The sequence below is a fragment of the Leuciscus leuciscus genome (genome assembly GCF_965113295.1).
Source record: "Leuciscus leuciscus genome assembly, chromosome: 22".
NCBI classification, from domain to species: Eukaryota; Metazoa; Chordata; class Actinopteri; order Cypriniformes; family Leuciscidae; genus Leuciscus; species Leuciscus leuciscus.
This window is the reverse complement of record NC_138746.1, coordinates 19221176-19242235: the sequence shown is the minus strand read 5'-3', so window position 1 is coordinate 19242235 and position 21060 is coordinate 19221176. Positions and strand designations below refer to the sequence as shown.

Here is a 21060-nt window from a genome sequence, read left to right as displayed (position 1 = left end):
TGTGTGTGTGTGTGTGTGTGTGTGTGTGTGTGTATATACACACACAGAATATATGTATATATACAGTACAGGTGAAACTCGAAAAATTTGAATATTGTGCAAAAGTTCATGTAATTCAGTAATTCAACTTAAAAGTTGAAACTAATATACTAATATATATATATATATATACACATGTATATATATATATTCATTACATGCAAAGTGAGATATTTCAAGCCTTTAGTTGTTATAATTTTAAAATTTCAGAGATTTTGAATTTAGGGTTTGCATAAGCTGTAAGCCATAATCATCAAAATTATGACAAATAAAGGCTTGAAATATCTCACTTTGCATGTAGTGAGTCTATATAATATATTTGTTTCACCTTTTAAGTTGAATTACATACATTTTTGCACGATATTCAAATTTTTCGAGTTCCACCTGTATATATACTCAAATTAGCATCCACACGTATGTTCATTAAGAGCTGTATACCCCACTGAAAAAAAACTATTAGTAAAGATTATAATGTGAAAACTATGCAGAGCATTACTAGCAAACTACTTACTAAATACTACACAGTATATAGCCTAATACTTCAAATGGCATGTGAAAGACTAATCTTTATACCCTTATAAACGTTTCAAACAGTAGTATGCTACACTGTTATAACTTGACCTCATCAAGTCAGGTACGTAGCGTACAATTATCATCATGGGGAAAAAGAAATGGCAAAACTTTATTCGCAACTCAGTTTTGGATAAAAAAAAAATGGTCAACTCCTTGTAGCTCAATCAAATAATTAGTCGAAATAGAGATAGCAGCTATAATCACCCCCGATTCATTCACCACACTGGAAATGAGAGATCAGCTCTGCATTGTGGGATACAGTGTTTTGTGCAGTGGGCTATGTTGTAAACCAAGCAATTAACAAATATACTAGATCATCTGGATATTTGTATACAGCGCACAGTACACATACTATAAAGGTGCAGTAGATGTTCTAGGAAATGCTAACATTAGCCTGCTAGCATTGAAAGCATACGATCCCACCATCCCTGCAAATCGCCGTCCAAAGTGACGCCTCCTCCAAAACACATGAAGGCACACACACACAGCTACTCTCGGCAAAGCATCACAAGAGACGGCGTTAAACTACCTCATGTCTCAAAGCGTAAACAACTTGGAGACCTTGTACCTGACTTCTGCAGATTCATTGCAGTGTTGATGCTGTTGACGTGGAAACACATAATTTTGAGTCTGAGGATGTGAACAGCTCCGGTTAGAACGTCACGAGTTGCCATCTCTAAATTACGGTAGTTATGGTGTGAACTCATTAAAAGCATAAGCATAAGCTCAATGTTTTGTTTTTTTGGGGTGATTTTTGCCTTTTATTGGGACAGGACAGTAGAGAGTTGACAGGAAGCGAGGTGGGAGAGAGACGGGGATGGGATCGGGAAAGGTCCACGAGCCGGGACTCGAACTCGGGCCGAGTTAGGTAGGACATTGTATTATTTAATTCGGACCGAATATAATGATTGGATTTACATTTTATGATCCTACACCTTCCACAGACAAAATACATTTATAAAAATACATTTAGACCGTTTAACAGTGATTGCTATCAGGATATGAGGAGACTTTCAATCAGTATAACAAAATGTTTCTGTAGAGAATCACCTATTGCACCTTTAAGTCGCAGTCACATAGGTGAAATTTTGCGGCCCAAAAAGGTCCAGTCTATAGGCAATAGTGTAGCGATTTATGACGCCCAGCTCAAACAGAAGTCACTTTCAAACCAGTCAGCTTTCTTTTCGTCAATGCTGCAAATCTATGTGACCAACTTGAATCCATTGCGAAATCTGCGTGGGAAAAACGTTCCTGATTGCGTGGAATCTTATTGAAATTACTAGATTTCACCTGTGAAAATTCTCTAAGCAATGGTAAACGTGACTGCACCTTTAGTATATTATTGCAAATAGTCATAATTTCTGAAAAACTACAAGACAAATGTATGATCAAAATACTGAAGGAGTGCCATTTTAAATCCCATGATTGGCAGACTGACAAAAGGATAAGATTGTGGAAACGTCAAAAAAGTGTTGAGTTTATGTCACCTGTGACATCTGCATTACGGTGGGATTGGGAGCAGCTCTTGACTGTTGCAAACACCTGTCCGTCATTGAACTGTATTTTATACTCTAAAGGCCCACTCACACCAAGAATGATAACTATACAGATAAAGATACAGTTTTAAAAACTGTTCTAAATATAAAAGAATAGCAGAGTCCACACCACAGCTATAATGGCACAGAGAAACGATATCCTTGGAAACACTTTCAGATTTTTTTTTCCAGCTGATGAACGATAAAAACATTGTGACAGCCAATCAGAATCCATCCTGCTCAGGCATTTAAAGCAGCACAGGACATAACTGCAGCCCGCGCTTAGAATAAACAGAACGAAATTGTCCGCTGGTGTGGACAATAATATAGATATCAGTATAGTTATCGTTCTTGGTGTGAACAGGCCTTAACCCACAGCTAAAACCAATTGACAAACACGGATGCATCACATATTATGAATACTTTATCATCTACATCATCATTCATGGTGTATAACCCTCAATAACAGACACTTTATTTTTACTCTAAGTGCTTTCATGACCTCATGGCCAAAAGGATACGAGGTGTTCCCTCCGTCCGACAGACGAGGTAGAGGCAGGCGGCGATAACATGGGATGATTTGCGTCCTTTGGTCAGATGCTTGCAGAGTGCCATCTTGTAAAAGTTGAAGGCGGTGTCCAAACAGTGCTGATTCATTTGTATCTGATGACCAAGATGGTTTATCTGTCGCTTAGCTAAAAAAAGAAAACCAAAACATCACAGTCAGACTTATTCAAAGCACATTTACTGCAGGTTTAGTCCCTCGAAAGTGAATAATGGAAACACACAAATGGTGAAAGCTCCTGGTTTGCCCTTTCTTGGGGTTGAACCAGCAAACTTTAGGTTATCAGTCCAACTCTGTTGCGTTTAAATCAAACAAATAAAGAACATTTGAAGAATTTTTTTTAATTTTTTTTTATTATTATTTTTTTTATTATTTTAAACCAGACAGAGAGGAAACCATTTCCTCATTGATTATTCCTGGTTTCCATGTTTTTCCAAATCACGACGAAACAGAAGTAGCAACTTTTTTTGCTGCGATGTACATTTGAATGCAACAGATTATCCAAAAACAAAAAATATTGATTTCCGGAATGGAAGTCTAAACATTGGATAAAGCCAGGTGCAAAATTCTAGATTCTATTGTTGGCATATTACCATTAAAAGTTTTTTTTATATATATATATAGAGGTGATTTTGGTTATCTATTTTAATCACTCCATAAATCAGAAAATATTGTCAACAGCCAAAAAAAAAAAAAAGAAAAAAAAAAGTCACCATGTTTTTAGGAATAAAATAATGCATAAATCAGGTGAATGGAATATGAGCAACCCCCCCCTGTAAAAAAAAAAAAAACTTATCAAAATACAGATAGGAATAAAACTGGAGAGTTTGGTGCAAGTCTGAAAAAAGACATGATATTGAAGAAAAATCGGATAATTGACCAAAATTTTTTTATTTGATTAAACATATATATATATAACACGGAAGGATCGTTCACAATAAGATCTATAATACACATTTAGAAAATCGAAAAGATTTTAATTTCATGCCGACTTCAAGAGCTAAATCATTTTTATTCAATAACAAGAGCTGAATCATAGATTTTTGTCTTTTTTAAGACTTTTTATTCCTTATTATTAAACTTATTTATTATACAAAGTGTTTAATACATTTTCCTATCCTAGTCTAATGTGCAGTCAACTAATAGTAATGCTTATACAGCACCTCTACTATTCTTAAAGTTAACACCAAAAACTGATAGTTTAACCATAATAAAAATACATATTGAAATGAAATGCGTTACTCCAAATTAAGGGTCTAGTTACATTATATATGAGCACCTGCTGTGGACGGGCTGTTCGGCCCTTCAGAATGGGAGGAGAGCATCTTCAAGCTGAAAGCAGGTCTGTTTATACAGATTCAAGATCTCACAGAGCAACTTTTGTTCTCTCACCACACACAGATAGTATAAATCTCGATGCAGACATGAGGCCATTAATCACACGTGTACATTCCCTCACACACACATAAAGTGGCCTCCGCATTTCCCTCCCAGCACACACACAGACCATACGGTTGTCTGACCAAACTGATTCATCGGTTACTACACAAAAGCACATAAACCCACCACACCTTCTGACTTCTCAGGCTTAATAAGCCTCTTTCAAAAACAACCATTACCATCTGGCTGAAACAAACTTCACACGCTTAACTTGAAACCACATTACACAAGCCCACAGCTTCCAAAGAATCCCCCTTTCTTATAAACACAGAACACATATACTTAACTACTATCTTGTTTAATCATGTAGTTCAATGAAACGGAATATTATACGGACATATGTAACACAATATCGTACAAGTTGTAACTTTTCAGTGACACATTGTACCATCTCATATTCATAGGAAATGCTTTGGCACACTCAATTTAACCCTTAAATAAAAATAAAAAAACACACAATATAGACGTCACAATGACATAATTTGCCAAAAAACATGACATTTGTATGATAAAGGAATAAATTAACATCTATAGCTCTGTATGAATGAATTAAGCAAGCGATTAAAATATTTAGATAAAAAAAGTCACCTTAAGTCACATAGAAAGAAAAGTTACATTCACTACAATTAATATACATTTGGGAGCACCATGATTTTTTTATTATTTTTTTTTAAGAAATTGATACTTTTATTCAGCCTGCATGGACACATCAAAATGGCCAAAAGAGACATTAAAGACATTTATTTTGTTATAAAAGAGTTCTGTTCGGATGCTGTTCTTTTAAACTTTTTTAAATCAAAGAATCCTGGGAAAAGATTATCACGATTTCCACAAAAACATTAAGCAGCACAGCTCTTTGTTTTCAACATTGATAATAGTAAGAAATGTTTCTTGATCACCAAATCAGCATATTAGAAAGATTTCTGAAGGATTGTGTGACACTGAAGACGGGAGTAATGATGCTGAAAATTCAGCTTTGCCATCACAGGAATAGATTGCATTTTAAAGTATGGAAAACAGTTATTTTAAATTGTAATTATATTTCACAATATAACTGTATTTGATTAAATAAATGTGGAATTAGTGGGCATAGGAATCTTTCAAAAAGTATAAAAGAAAAATCTTACTGATCCCAAACTTTTGAATGTCAGTGTCTATGCTTTATGTCTGCTTTCTGACTGTCATGAAGTGTAAATTAAGTCTATATGAAGAACATATGAATTCTTCATGAATGGAAAATACTGTATATTATGAACGCTCACCATTCTGCAGAGTGGCAGCCCTGGACTCCCTCCCAACGCCAGTGTGGAAGTTTCCTCCCAATGATGGAACATTTCCAGATGCTACAACAGAGCAAAGATAAAATATATTAATACTAATACTAATATTATGAGAACAGAAAAATATACTTTTCATAACTAAGAATTATAGTATATGTTCTTTTATCAATGCTTTTGGTTTGTTCTTATTTGTTTTAATCAATCTCTTCCCATTAATATTTTTATGTTCTTAAAAGATTTAAAATATTTTAGTTTGTTTTTATAACGGCTCTGTGAAGTACTTTGTATTATTGTGTATAGAGTGCTATACAAATAAACTTGCCTTGCCTAATACACGTTATCTTACCCAATACTTAATTATCTTAGAAGAAAGGTAAAAACAACACTTATATTCAAAATTAATATTTGCCATGTTTAAACTACATGAGCTGTGTAAAGTCAACTTCCACTATAAAATGTTTTCACAGGGTTTATGTCGAATGTCACATGAACAAACAGGAAAACTTGTCTTATTGGAGAAAGTGTTAACAGCGGTATGACCTGACGGCGATATCTAAGCACTTTTAATGCAATCAGCTAACCTAGCTAGTTATTTTTATTGTTAGTGTTTTATTCAATTTTAATATCCAAATGTTAGTGAGAAGAAAAATAAAAACTTCTAGATATCAATCTGCATATGAGATGGATAATGGTGTTGTTCATCTTTGCTCACTCCTTTGAAGGCATCTTGATTAAAACAGCTCTATATTTAACAAAGCACATACAGAAGACCTGAACCGGAAGCGAAGTGCCCTGTTTTACAGAATATGGAATTTTGTTGCACATGACCACCATTGCAGAACATTAGTTTTAAAAAAACAACTTGGCAGCCATCTGGTGTTCAAAGACGGTACTGCAGTTCAAAATAAAAATAAAAACTCATCCCACTCAAAAGGGCATATTGCAGGTTAGAGTACCCAGTGACTCAATGTATAGAAAATAATGTAGGAAGTAGATTTGCTTTAAATATATACTTATAAAACGCTATTAAGGCTTCTGGAGTCGTTTTTGTGAGAAAATTTTACTTTCGCATCTGAATATCGCCAAAACCGTAAGTGATGTAACGGAAGGGAGTGGGCCAATTTGAACAATAGGAAAGCAATGGATCGCAATGACAGTTAGGACGCTGAGGATATTGTAAATGTTCACTCGTATTTATCAGCCATATAATTATGAGCCTATGCAGCCAAGAGGACAGGGACAGGCCAGGATTAGACAAAACAACGGTCAGATGAGACTAATTGAGTTGTGGTGTGAGGAGAACAGGGCAGGTGTCTTGGTGAGACACCAGTGTTAGCTTATACAGTGAGGAAAATAAGTATTTGAACACCCTGCTATTTTGCAAGTTCTCCCACTTAGAAATCATGGAGGGGTCTGAAATTGTCATCGTAGGTGCATGTCCACTGTGAGAGATATAATCAAAAAAAAATAATCCAGAAATCACAATGTATGATTTTTTAACTATTTATTTGTATAATACAGCTGCAAATAAGTATTTGAACACCTGAGAAAATCAATGTTAATATTTGGTACAGTAGCCTTTGTTTGCAATTACAGAGGTCAAACGTTTCCTGTAGTTTTTCACCAGGTTTGCACACACTGCAGGAGGGATTTTGGCCCACTCCTCCACACAGATCTTCTCTAGATCAGTCAGGTTTCTGGGCTGTCGCTGAGAAACACAGAGTTTGAGCTCCCTCCAAAGATTCTCTATTGGGTTTAGGTCTGGAGACTGGCTAGGCCACGCCAGAACCTTGATATGCTTCTTACAGAGCCACTCCTTGGTTATCCTGGCTGTGTGCTTCGGGTCATTGTCATGTTGGAAGACCCAGCCTCGACCCATCTTCAATGCTCTAACTGAGGGAAGGAGGTTGTTCCCCAAAATCTCGCAATACATGGCCCAGATCATCCTCTCCTTAATACAGTGCAGTCGCCCTGTCCCATGTGCAGAAAAACACCCCCAAAGCATGATGCTACCACCCCCATGCTTCACAGTAGGGATGGTGTTCTTGGGATGGTACTCATCATTCTTCTTCCTCCAAACACGGTTAGTGGAATTATGACCAAAAAGTTATATTTTGGTCTCATCTGACCACATGACTTTCTCCCATGACTCCTCTGGATCATCCAAATGGTCATTGGCAAACTTAAGACGGGCCTTGACATGTGCTGGTTTAAGCAGGGGAACCTTCCGTGCCATGCATGATTTCAAACCATGACGTCTTAGTGTATTACCAACAGTAACCTTGGAAACGGTGGTCCCAGCTCTTTTCAGGTCATTGACCAGCTCCTCCCGTGTAGTTCTGGGCTGATTTCTCACCTTTCTTAGGATCATTGAGACCCCACGAGGTGAGATCTTGCATGGAGCCCCAGTCCGAGGGAGATCGACAGTCATGTTTAGCTTCTTCCATTTTCTAATGATTGCTCCAACAGTGGACCTTTTTTCACCAAGCTGCTTGGCAATTTCCCCGTAGCCCTTTCCAGCCTTGTGGAGGAGTACAATTTTGTCTGTCTTTGGACAGCTCTTTGGTCTTGGCCATGTTAGTAGTTGGATTCTTACTGATTGTATGGGGTGGACAGGTGTCTTTATGCAGCTAACGACCTCAAACAGGTGCATCTAATTTAGGATAATAAATGGAGTGGAGGTGGACATTTTAAAGGCAGACTAACAGGTCTTTGAGGGTCAGAATTCTAGCTGATAGACAGGTGTTCAAATACTTATTTGCAGCTGTATCATACAAATAAATAGTTAAAAAATCATATATTGTGATTTCTGGATTTTTTTTGTTGAGATTATGTCTCTCACAGTGGACATGCACCTACGATGACAATTTCAGACCCCTCCATGATTTCCAAGTGGGAGAACTTGCAAAATAGCAGGGTGTTCAAATACTTATTTTCCTCACTGTAGATACATGTTAGCTGACGATATGTAACACTATGGCCAGATCAAAATATTGTAGATTATTATTATGTATCAGCCATTATGAGACTTTAATTTCTTAGGGTTAGGGTTACGTTCACGCTTTGAATGACCCTGTTTTGGAGACAATGAATAAAAAAAGAATCACAATCACTGTATAAAAACTTTTTATGTAGAAACAGCCAACACAAATATTAAAACCTAAAGTGATTTTTTACAGACTGAAAATGAATTATAGAACCATTTATGATAATAAGAAGTTTCGCTGCAGACTAATAACACACATAAAAGCATTACATTAAAAGTTTATGTAGGATATGTTCATGTATTAAATTAAGACAAGGCACGTTTTGTAAAACAAATGTACACTAAGTGATCTCTGACGGATCTGTGAGCATTATGTTTCCCGGCCGAACCACATGCTGATGTGACGACGGACCGGGCGGCCCGATGAAGGTGCTGTGACCGTGTGCACTGAAGGAACCGCACCAGCCTGGAGTCTCGCTTGGTTCTTGCTTCGGCACGCCATGTTGAAATCCATCATATCGCCGGGATTATAATCTTCCGGTCTAAATTGAACGCTACACACTACCGCGTTTTTCGAAGCAGATGCAGAAGTGAAGTCCCGTCTCTTCACCTGCACAAAACACACCCAGGCACGGAAGATAGCGGCGCTGTACTTTTTCTGTGGACCAAAACCTGTGGACTCGAGGTCCTGACAGGCTGGAGTTTGTGCAACCTCCACAAACACAATAATTTACCGTGACGATTATAAATTGAAATACAATAACTGCCAAAAACACACTGAAATCACAACCGCTCCAACTGAATATCAACCTACCACCGGCAAACGACTCCCTCTCGTGAAGTAAAATGACGCGATGTTTAAAAAAAATAAAGTGGTTTTTCAACACGGTCAAGGAAACTGTCACGTTTTCTACTAAATCTGTGCCCTTATGTCTTGCAAAACAATAAAAAATTCTGCATTAACTGCAGTCCGTAGTTTTTCCTCTTTGTCACAATCTCTGTTCGAAATCTGCAATTGCAGTTATTCACGGAATTCTCAACTTTACATGGGTTGTGCCTCGGCACAGCACAGCGCGGATGAATCCAATGTTTTGAGGAGAATATGCGGCTGTCAGTCACCGCGCCGGTGTGGATACTGTCATTCGCAATCACAGATTCTACTTTTTGGAAGCATGACCAACATAAGAATTTTCACCGGAAAATGTCATCTGAACAAGTAACACTTTTGTTCTGACCAACTAAGGGAAAAAAAGCATTACAGTAAATAGCGCTGATTAAATCTAAAGATCGCTTATCATATCACGTCAAACCGTGCAAATTATACTTTGTTCTCAAATTGTTAATGTTAACAACATCAGCATTGCGTGACTACATTTAATGCCCTCCCGATATTTATCCTTGTTTTCGCATGGGCCCGGCTGCAGTCTCTTTTCTTCTGTAGCCACTCCGAAGTCTTTTGCGTTTACAACGGGTGACTCTCCAGTTGTCACTCGTGATTGTCGTTTGAACCTTTCTGGATCCGCCATCAAATTGATAAGTTTGTATCAAGTGCTGTGAGAAAAGGCTATAAATCTCCATCACCAACATCCTCACACGCAATATAGCCTACCAGCCAAGACTCCTTCTTTATGTGTACAGATGTGACGTAATGACGCAAAGACATGCTCGAATTTCCCACAGAAATCCACCAGTACCACTGGAATTAAAAACATTATTACAAGCTTACCGTTTTGAATCGAGCTAAGGCAAGCTGATAGTTTTGAACACTGGCTGGTTATGTACTCACTCAAAAATGTATTTTGGATCATTTTTAAAGTAACACTATGTAACTTTTCAACCTTCATAATATATTTCCAAGATCCTTGTGATGGTACATCGACTTACAATAGGTTGAATGACACGTCTGCCATAGCCTGACAGGGTCTGTATCGCTTTTACTGGCACTATGTAACTTCGGGGTTCGGGTAGTAACCAGAGCACAAAAAGAACTACAAAATTCGACTGCTTTACGGCATACGTCACTTCCCCCACCACTTCGTCAAATTTGGACATGAGAGGCCAACCAGCGTTTGTTTTCGGCTTTCGTGCGTATGTTTTTGTCATGGGGGTTGTTTACACCTGGCCACTTCATGCATTTTCTCAGATCGGATAGCTATCCGATCGTGAAAAGGTTTAAATGCCCTCCGAAACGCATTTGAGACGGATTTGAATCCGATCCCTCAAACCACTTCAGGAGGAGATCTGAGACGCATTCCAGACGAAACTGGACAAGTGTAAATGCATATGGTTTTTGAAACCATATATGTAAATTGTACTCCTCCCAAAAATGCAAAAAAAAAAAAAAAAAAACGTGTGAGAGCGTTGTATAGGCTATAATGTTATATCCAGAAATGACGACGCGCTGGAACACGCATCACCGCAGATGAGCAACTGCAACAAGCCAACGTGCAAACTATCGCAAATCAAAGTGAAAGTAAGTCGCAGACGCTTAACACACAATCTTCATCATTAAAAGTAAAGAAATGAAATGATCTTACCAGGGCTGTTACTGCTCTCTCTTATTGCGGTCTTTGATTTTGAAATTTTAGCTGATGATCTATAAAATGCAGCTCATATCTCGGTGACGTGCACTCCATTAAATCTGCATATAGCGCGAGAATTGAAGATCGAATTTAAATCCGTTTCGCAAAAATACATTTATGTGACCAGGTGTAAATGGAATCGTTTTGATAAATCAGATAGCTATGCCTCACGAATTAGTTTGCCAGCTGAACTCAGGTGTTGTGAGGTGTAGGCCTATTTATCACGTAGTCCTGACGGATATCAGACAACGCTGTTGACGTTGATTCCTGCGATTATCATGAGAACAGCTTTCAATATCTCACATAATTATGACCGCCGCTAGCGTAGCTAGCGAAAGCGGTCATATAGGGATTGTCAAAGTTTTTTTTTTTTTTTTTTTTCGTCACCTTACTGAATTTTTCGTCAACGATACCAGGGACACCGAAGCACCGGGGAACATGAAATTTGGTGGGCATGTAGCCCCACTAGACTTCTAAGGAAAAATTTCGTTTGGTCCCCGGGGGCCACTCCCCCCCCGCGCTGGGCCCCCCCAAACCCCCAAAAATGCAGTTTTTCCTAAATAACTACCTGAACCGTGGCACCGAGGATGAAGAAGTTTTTATGGTATGTTGGTCTACTAGACTTTTACGGAAAAATTTCGTTTGGTCCCTGGGGGCCACTTCCCCCCCCGCGCTGGGGCCCCCTTAAATTTTTCGTCAACGATACCAGGGACACCGAAACACCGGGGAACATGAAATTTGGTGGGCATGTAGCCCCACTAGACTTCTAAGGAAAAATTTTGTTTGGTCCCCGGGGGCCACTCCCCCCCCACGCTGGGCCCCCCCAAACCCAAAAAAATGCAGTTTTTCCTAAATAACTACCTGAACCGTGGCACCGAGGATGAAGAAATTTTTGTGGTATGTTGGTCTACTAGACTTTTACGGAAAAATTTCATTTGGTCCCCGGGGGCCACTTCCCCCCCCCCCGCGCTGGGGCCCCCGTAAATTTTTCGTCAACCATACCAGGGACACCGAAACACCGGGGAACATGAAATTTGGTGGGCATGTAGCCCCACTAGACTTCTAAGGAAAAATTTCGTTTGGTCCCCGGGGGCCACTTCCCCCCCCACGCTGGGGCCCCCTTAAATTTTTCGTCAACGATACCAGGGACACCGAAATACCGGGGAACATGAAATTTGGTGGGCATGTAGCCCCACTAGACTTCTAAGGAAAAATTTCGTTTGGTCCCCGGGGGCCACTCCCCCCCCGCGCTGGGCCCCCCCAAACCCCAAAAAATGCAGTTTTTCCTAAATAACTACCTGAACCGTGGCACCGAGGATGAAGACATTTTTATGGTATGTTGGTCTACTAGACTTTTACGGAAAAATTTCGTTTGGTCCGCGGGGGCCACTCCCCCCACCCGCGCTGGGGCCCCCGTAAATTTTTCGTCAACGATACCAGGGACACCGAAACACCGGGGAACATGAAATTTGGTGGGCATGTAGCCCCACTAGACTTCTAAGGAAAAATTTCATTTGGTCCCCGGGGGCCACTCCCCCCCCGCGCTGGGCCCCCCCAAACCCCAAAAAATGCAGTTTTTTCTAAATAACTACCTGAACCGTGGCACCGAGGATGAAGACATTTTTGTGGTATGTTGGTCTACTAGACTTTTACGGAAAAATTTCATTTGGTCCCCGGGGGCCACTTCCCCCCCCCCGCGCTGGGGCCCCCGTAAATTTTTCGTCAACCATACCAGGGACACCGAAACACCGGGGAACATGAAATTTGGTGGGCATGTAGCCCCACTAGACTTCTAAGGAAAAATTTCGTTTGGTCCCCGGGGGCCACTCCCCCCCCGCGCTGGGCCCCCCCAAACCCAAAAAAATGCAGTTTTTTCTAAATAACTACCTGAACCGTGGCACCGAGGATGAAGAAATTTTTATGGTATGTTGGTATTCTAGACTTTTACGGAAAAATTTCGTTTGGTCCCCGGAGGCCACTTCCCCCCCCGCGCTGGGGCCCCCGTAAATTTTTCGTCAACGATACCAGGGACACCGAAGCACCGGGGAACATGAAATTTGGTGGGCATGTAGCCCCACTAGACTTCTACGGAAAAATTTCGTTTGGTCCCCGGGGGCCACTCCCCCCCCCGCGCTGGGCCCCCCAAAACCAAAAAAATGCAGTTTTTCCTAAATAACTACCTGAACCGTGGCACCGAGGATGAAGAAATTTTTATGGTATGTTGGTCTACTAGACTTTTACGGAAAAATTTCATTTGGTCCCCGGGGGCCACTTCCCCCCCCGCGCTGGGGCCCCCGTAAATTTTTCGTCAACGATACCAGGGACACCGAAGCACCGGGGAACATGAAATTTGGTGGGCATGTAGCCCCACTACACTTCTACGGAAAAATTTCGTTTGGTCCCTGGGGGCCACTCCCCCCCCGCGCTGGGCCCCCCCAAACCCAAAAAAATGCAGTTTTTCCTAAATAACTACCTGAACCGTGGCACCGGGGATGAAGACATTTTTATGGTATGTTGGTCTACTAGACTTTTACGGAAAAATTTCGTTTGGTCCCCGGGGGCCACTTCCCCCCCCTGCGCTGGGGCCCCCGTAAATTTTTCGTCAACGATACCAGGGACACCGAAACACCGGGGAACATGAAATTTGGTGGGCATGTAGCCCCACTAGACTTCTACGGAAAAATTTCGTTTGGTCCCCGGGGGCCATTCCAAGCCCTCCCCCTCCCCGCGCTGGGCCCCCCCAAACCCCCAAAAATGCAGTTTTTCCTAAATAACTACCTGAACCGTGGCACCGAGGATGAAGAAATTTTTATGGTATGTTGCTCTTAAGGGCCCACATCAACCTAGCCCATAATCACTCATTTGTGATTTGCGCCCCTCCCATAAAAAATGAAAATGCAATATTATTCTGCTTTAATCGCCCCTATCTGCAGTGGAGATGTTCAGAACTGCACCATATTTAATGTGTATGATTAACTTGACATCCTCTGGGGGTATCCTCTGCTAAGTTTTGTAGAATTTCATCCATGGGGGGGTATAAAATAAATTCATTTATGTGCACATTTAGTGACTGTACACTCATCGGCCTGTAGATGGTGCTGTTGAGCGAAAGGTTGCTGGTTTAGGATGATACTGTCACACACACACATGCAGGAATACAAACAAACGCAAGCATGCACACACACTGACATCCACACGCACAGACACACACCCATACACACACATACAAATCCACATGCACAGACACACACACACAAACACACACGCGCACACATGTACGCACACATACATACACGCACAGACACACACACACACACACACACACAGACACACACATACACAAACACACACACACACACACACACACAGACATGCACATACTATTACTTTTTTTAGGTATATACATAAACACGCAATACAGCCAAATTACTCCACGTCATTTATTTTTGTGGAAAGCCAGTGCAGGCCTGAGCGGCGGTCATATTTTGTACCGCGATGCGGTACATCTAGTTATCATAAATAAGCCTAACGTAGAGGTTGTAAATAGTGTAAACGAGCACAATTTGCAAACTATTATGATAAATTGCAATAATCATGTCTAATGACATCATAACGGCCAATGTTATGAAATAATGCGACGTACATTTTACTTAATTGATGTTATCTGGCATTTTGTAATGTTTACATTCCAATAAAAACAACACAAATTAAATTATACAGTAGGTCTAGACCTATAGACTATTTACTTGTGATTTAGCTGCAATCATGTAAAAACGTTATAATATAATATATTTACGACAGTGCAAGTATTCCACAGCGACTCTAGGGGTCGCTGTTTGACAAAAACACAATTTCTACTTAGTGTGGCTTTAACCCAAAAAAAGTTACGGACTGCAGCTTCAATTCTGAAAGAAAAAAAACCCTTGCAATATGCCCTTTAAAGATGCAGTAAGTTTCTGAGAAATGCTGTTGATATTTGAAAACACCAAAACAAACACGCCCCTACCCAAAAGGATCACTCCCCTATCTTGATAGCTCCGCCATTAAAGGTACAATATGCAAGAATTTTTGCCGCTAGAGGGCGCTACATTCCAAACAACAACAACGGCGTAGCTTGATGACGATGTGAAGGAGCGTGGAATGATGGGAACTGTCGTTTTAAACTCCACCGTGGATGTAAATCAGTCAGACGGGAATCGAAAAATCATGTTCATGGATGAGGCTAAGTTCTATTTTTATAAATGTTGCGTTTAATGACATGCTTTTTGTGGCGAGGGGGGCGTGGTTCAGCGCGGTCTGTAACGGGAGAGAGAAGAGACGAGCAAGTAGATCAAGTGCAAAGTATTATTGGCGTGGAGAGCTTATAAGCCGCGCTGGAACGAGAGACTGGAGAGAAAATTGGACGCAGAGAAAGAGAACCGGTGGATTCGAGCTCTCATTTTTGAACTGTTTTGTGCCGTCGCGGTTGCCACGGTGAATGCGCGTTGTGCGCGGCTTTTGTTTGTTTTGCTTTATTTTAATAAAGTAGCCTACGAGTCCCAGTCACGCCGACCCCTGTCTTCTTCCTTCCTGACTCTTAAACCTCATCACACTTTTATTTCATTAAAATGAATTAACCGCAAGAAAAGTAAGGTTTAATACTAAATTGGTTATCATAGATGTTACTGTATTTGTTGAATTCATTGTTGTGATAACGCTGCGCAGTTTTACGTGTTCTAAACAATTGTTGTAAAAGTACATTCGAACATGCCCACATCATTTGCCAAAATACTGATTAATCTTTATGTATAACACATGCTATGTTTATTTACATGGCCATAAACACCAGACGTGATAAACAATGTCAATAAACTAAACACAAATCTAAAGCAATAATACTTTCCTTACATAAACATAACTATTACCGAATGCTACATTTGGAAAATATAAAATTAAGCATGCTTTGTCGACAGAACCAGCAGCAATCGGTAAAGAATAATTGTGTACCATAACGACTGCAAGAAACAAGCTAAAGTTTGTAGCTTGATAGACGCTACAACTACAACTTCCGCATTTGTCCAGGACTCCACGCAGTACGAGCGGAAACCGAGGGTAACGCAGATATGACGCAATTGACTGGCGACTCCCAGCTCCCCCCTGTTCTAACGCCCCGTTTCCTTGGATAAAATCGCAATTTTCTCACGATTTAAAAATAGTTGGAAACATTTGGGATATTGTAAGTAATCAACTTAACAAAATATATAACACTGGCCTTGAGATTTTGGGATATTTTAATGCAAAATTCTTACATATTGTACCTTTAAACTCTCAAACATGCTATGCAAGACATGCGCAGATAAAAAAAAAGTTGCCATATACAAACTTTTCAAACATGTGGGAAGATTTCAGGACAATTCAATAATTCAGAAAAGTGAAATTATCCAAAACTGCAAGACTAGAAATTCCTTTGAAAGTACCCAAAGTATAAAAGTGGAAGCAGATTATATAAAAATATAATAAATAATATAAAAAAAAGATTTCACGGGCTGACATTTGAGAACTGGACCTGTTTCCAATCAAGGTTCATAACAACCCTATCTAATGGATGGTGAGATAGAGGACAATATCATATAGCTTTTCGTTCGGATCCCCTGAGATACACACAAATAACAAATTTTGTAAAAATAAAAAAATAAAAAAAATAAAAGATTATTCCCTCATTAACAAATTAAACAATTTCAGTGTGTAGATGAACTATCACTCACAGTCACCAGCGACAAACTGCCCTACGGCGGACGATCCTCCTCCACTGTTCTCCACGAAGGTTACCTCGGAAACGATGATGTTGTCCTCCAGCACGGAGCCGCAACTCATGCACACGGCATCACCCCGTGCCTGGTCCACATCAATGTCCGTCCCTCCACAATTCTTACACCTCCTCATGGTCACGACCAGTCAGCTCACACAATATGAGGAATGATCTCTAAATGCATATAAAAATTAAAAATAAAAAGATATGAGTGAATCTTAGAGCCACATATGAGCTGTCAGTGGCAGACTTTAGTCTGAACTAAGACTACAGCTGTGGGTCATTCAAAGTCTGATTGACCATTCACTAAGACTAGTAACTAATAATTATTGCATTCAGTATTGGTCTTGATATTATGGCAATACAGTTTCTAAAGACCAAATGGAAATGAATGGATTAACAAAACACCAAATCCCAGTTTTGAACATCCCACTTTAATACTATGTAGAATAAAATACAATTTGCCAATTTCATAGAAAATAAATACTCAAGATATATTTTTTTATAATACATTTATTAAGAACTATTGACATTTCAGTAAAAAAAAAAAATATCTCAATCATTTGTTTTGGCCTCAGTACAGTGATATTATAAAAGCCATTAATTTAATTTTGGAAACAACATCTCTATATTACACTTAAGATTTTTTTTGTTTTTTTATATCTTAAAATATACAGTAGCCATTATATATTAGGCTACTTAAGTGATTACCATATGTAGGGGTCCTTGGCATTAAAAAAAAGTTTTAAAACATCTGCTTTATATAATATGCAGTGTCACTTTTGGCTTGACTGGTCTAAAAAACATACTGAATTCTCATTTTTAAAGTGGCGCAGCAGCGCCGCTGTGAGGGCGCCAAGTGAACTGCGCCTCCAACAAGCCCACGTTGCAGCAGACATCCCCGGTATAGACTTAAACGCCCAGAATCCATGTCAAACAGATCGAATCCTAAATGAACACGATTCTTGAGGGGTCAAGGGAAGTGACACTCTTCTAATCAATGTCATGCAAGCAGCACCGTTGCAACGTGGCAATCTGCTTACTTTACAAGCAAATCTGGAATTACCCAAAACCTTTCCAATAACCGTAACAATCTGTGCAGATGTCGGCTGATTAATTATTTAGATTGAAAAGAAGACGTACCTCGAGCAGCTGGAAAATAACGAATCGCAGGCTTCACCTGTCTGATCCAGAGAGACCGTTAAAGGCCCTTCAGTTCCTGTCTGTCGGGGTGACAACTGTGTGTTCCTGGTCTTCAGCCGTTTTACAGACTGTATCACTGAGTTATTGACCAAAAGATGCGATGTGTTTCTCTACATGACAAACCGGCAAATTGAGACTCCACTATCCAAAAAACATAGCAAGCCACATGTTTCCAGTCAGCGTGCGATGCGGTTCATACCAACATGAGCAGCGCGGAGGGGTGTCATAACTGCTCGCGTCCATTATAACATACTGTGAGAGACAACGGCGCCGTATTAAAACACTGTTGTTCTTTTTTAATGATTTACTAATAAAAACAATGTTGAATAAAAAAAGTATACGATTTAAAAGATTGAATTGCTTGGTGACTAATGGATGGTTTTCCCTTTCCGAAACGCTCTTATTAAACTGACGTAACATGTAAACGTAGCGTGCAAGTTTGTTGTGTTCAATAGAATTAAGCAAAAAATACCCTAAAGATGCAGAATTAATAGAACCAAATAGACTAGACTATTTACAAATGTGCATAAATATACAGTGGCTTGCGAAAGTATTCAAAAACCTTAATTTTCACCTTTTATGTTGTTGTTGCCTTATTTAAACTACTTTAAATTACTTTCTTTTTCTTTTTTTACATTAATCTACACTCCATACACTATAATGACAAAGCAAACAACAGATTTGTGATAGCTTTGCAAATTTATATGTACATTTTATTTAATTTTTAAAAATAATTATATTGCATAAGTATTCATACCCTTTTCTGGGACACTTGAAATTCAGCTAAGGAGCATTCAGTACTATCGCTTGTAGATGTTACTACAGTTCGGGTGGCAAATTCAATTGAATGGGTATGATTTGGAAAGGCACACACACATAAAGGGTCTAACAGCTGAAATTGTAAAACCAAGCCATGAGGTCAAAGGAACTGCCTGTAGAGCTCAGAGACAGGATTGTGTCAAGACAGATCTGGGGAAGACTACAAAAAACAACACATTCTGCTGTATTGAAGATTCACAAAAGCATATAGCCTCCACAATTCTTAATGGAAGAAGTTTGGTACAACCAGGACTCTTCCTAGAGCTGAGCAATCGATGGAGAAGGGCCTTGGTTAGAGTGATGACCAAGAAGCTGATGGTCACTCTGGTTTAGCTCCATGATCATATATGTAGATAGGAGAAATTTACAGAAGGACAAAAATCACTGCAATACCAATCTGGGCTTAATGGCAGAATGCAAGTCTCTCCTTGCAAAAAAGCACCTGAAGGACTCTTTCAGACTGTGAGAAACAATATTCTCAGGTCTGATGAACCTCAGTTCCACGCATCATGTGGAGGAAAGGCACTGCTCATCACCTGCACAATACCATCCCAGTAAAGTGTGGTGATAGCAGCATCATGCTGTGGGGGTGTTTTCAAGGACTGGGGGACTCATCAGGGAAGGAAAGCTCAACGCAGCAAAATATAGAGTTAGCCTTAATAAAAGTGTAGTCCAGAGCATTCAGAACCTCAGACTGGGCAGAAGGTTCACCTTCCAACAGGACAATAACCCTATAAGCACACAGCTAATACAATGCAAGAGTGGCTTATGGACAACTCTGTGAATGTCTTTTAGTGGCCCAGAGCCTGGGCTTGAACTCAATCGAACATCTCCAGAGACACCTAATAATGTCTGTCTACCGACGGTCCCCATTCAACCTGAAAGAGCTTGAGAGGATCTGAGGAGAAGAATGGCAGAAAATCGCCAAATACAAATGTGCAAAGCTTGTCACATCTAAAAGAATTGAGGCTGTAAAGGTGCTTAGTTCAACCAAAAATGAAAGTTCAGTCATCGTTTACTCACCCTTATGTTGTTCTAAACCTATGAGTTTCTTTCTTCTGTTGAAGTAAAAATAAGATGTTTTAAAGAATGTTGGTAACCAGACAGTTGATGGCACCCATTTACTTCCATATTATTTTTTTTCCTACTATGGAAGTCAATGGGTGCTGTCCACTGTCTGGTTACCAACATTCTTTAAAACATCTTATTTTTACTTCAACAGAAGAAAGAAACTCATACAGATGATAAAAAAAAAAAATTGGGGGGCCTGAACTATCCCTTTAACCAAGTACTGAGTTAAGGGTTTGAATACTTCTACAATTAACTTATTTCAGGTTTTCCTTTTTAATACATTTGCAAAGTTGTAACATCTGTTTATTTTAATTTAATTTTTTGTCATTATGGTGTATGGAGTGTGTAGTATGGATGTGGAAAAAAAAGTAATTTAAAGTAGTTTAACATATAGCAGCAACATAACAAAATGTGACTTTCGTAAGGCACTATATATTTACACACACACTTTCACATTTTGTCATTTTGATCTCTATTATATCTTAGTGACAATCTTGGAACTTTGTATTAGGCTTATATCACTTCTGATGTTCAGATGTAACTGTTTTGGTAAATTGCTTAGATGTATTTCTCATTTGTAATTTGCATAGGCTAAATGAATGCAAATGAACAATTATGCATTACTCTCTGTGTTTTAGAGATGTCTTTAATGTGAAATGTTGGAGTCTCTGAGGAATGTCGGAGTCTCTGAGGAATGTCATTATCCTTGGAGTCTACATTATCCTGAGGAATGTCATTATTATTGGAGTCTTCATTATCCTTACAAAATACCAATAAAATGTTATTTAAACAAAAGATTCTGACAAGCTTGCCATTGTAAATAGTGACTACTCAAAAACATTTGTACACTTCAAAAAGACTAAATTTAGATCTATTCAAACCCGCATCTTTTCAAGTTCATAGATTTGAAGGATATACTCCGTCCTACACTGACTACAAACACATTTCCTATCATGCATGGCTATGCCTCTGAAAGAGAATCAGGCCAATCAGAGTATGTATGGGGCGAAGCGAGCAATAGAATCTGCAGCCTGCAGGACTCCAAGTTACACCCACTTCAAGTTGCTCACTGTTTTTTTCCACTTGAAGCAGCACTGTACAAGGTACATCAAAATACCACGAGAGCATCGGTGTATCACATCAAATTACAGCGAGAGTGATTACAGAACAGTTCTGTAT

At 39.4% G+C, this 21060-nt stretch overlaps 1 protein-coding gene across 2 annotated transcripts in view; it reads right to left on the bottom strand.

Annotated features, from left to right (window-relative positions):
* Window positions 1-18394, bottom strand: part of brf1a (BRF1 general transcription factor IIIB subunit a) — a 56286-nt gene extending 37892 nt beyond the window's left edge. Inside the window, exons 1-4 of one of the 2 annotated variants that reach the window (XM_082154274.1) lie at window positions 17932-18394; window positions 16745-16962; window positions 5415-5495; window positions 2669-2842 (exon numbers count right to left, since the gene is read on the bottom strand). In XM_082154274.1, the coding sequence (XP_082010400.1) occupies window positions 2669-2842; window positions 5415-5495; window positions 16745-16922 (433 nt within the window). In that variant the 5' untranslated portion in view covers window positions 16923-16962; window positions 17932-18394. Of the gene's footprint in view, window positions 1-2668; window positions 2843-5414; window positions 5496-16744; window positions 16963-17931 lie in introns of those variants that run through there. The other variant, XM_082154275.1, reaches the window with a different exon arrangement.
* Window positions 18395-21060: the final 2666 nt, after the last annotated feature.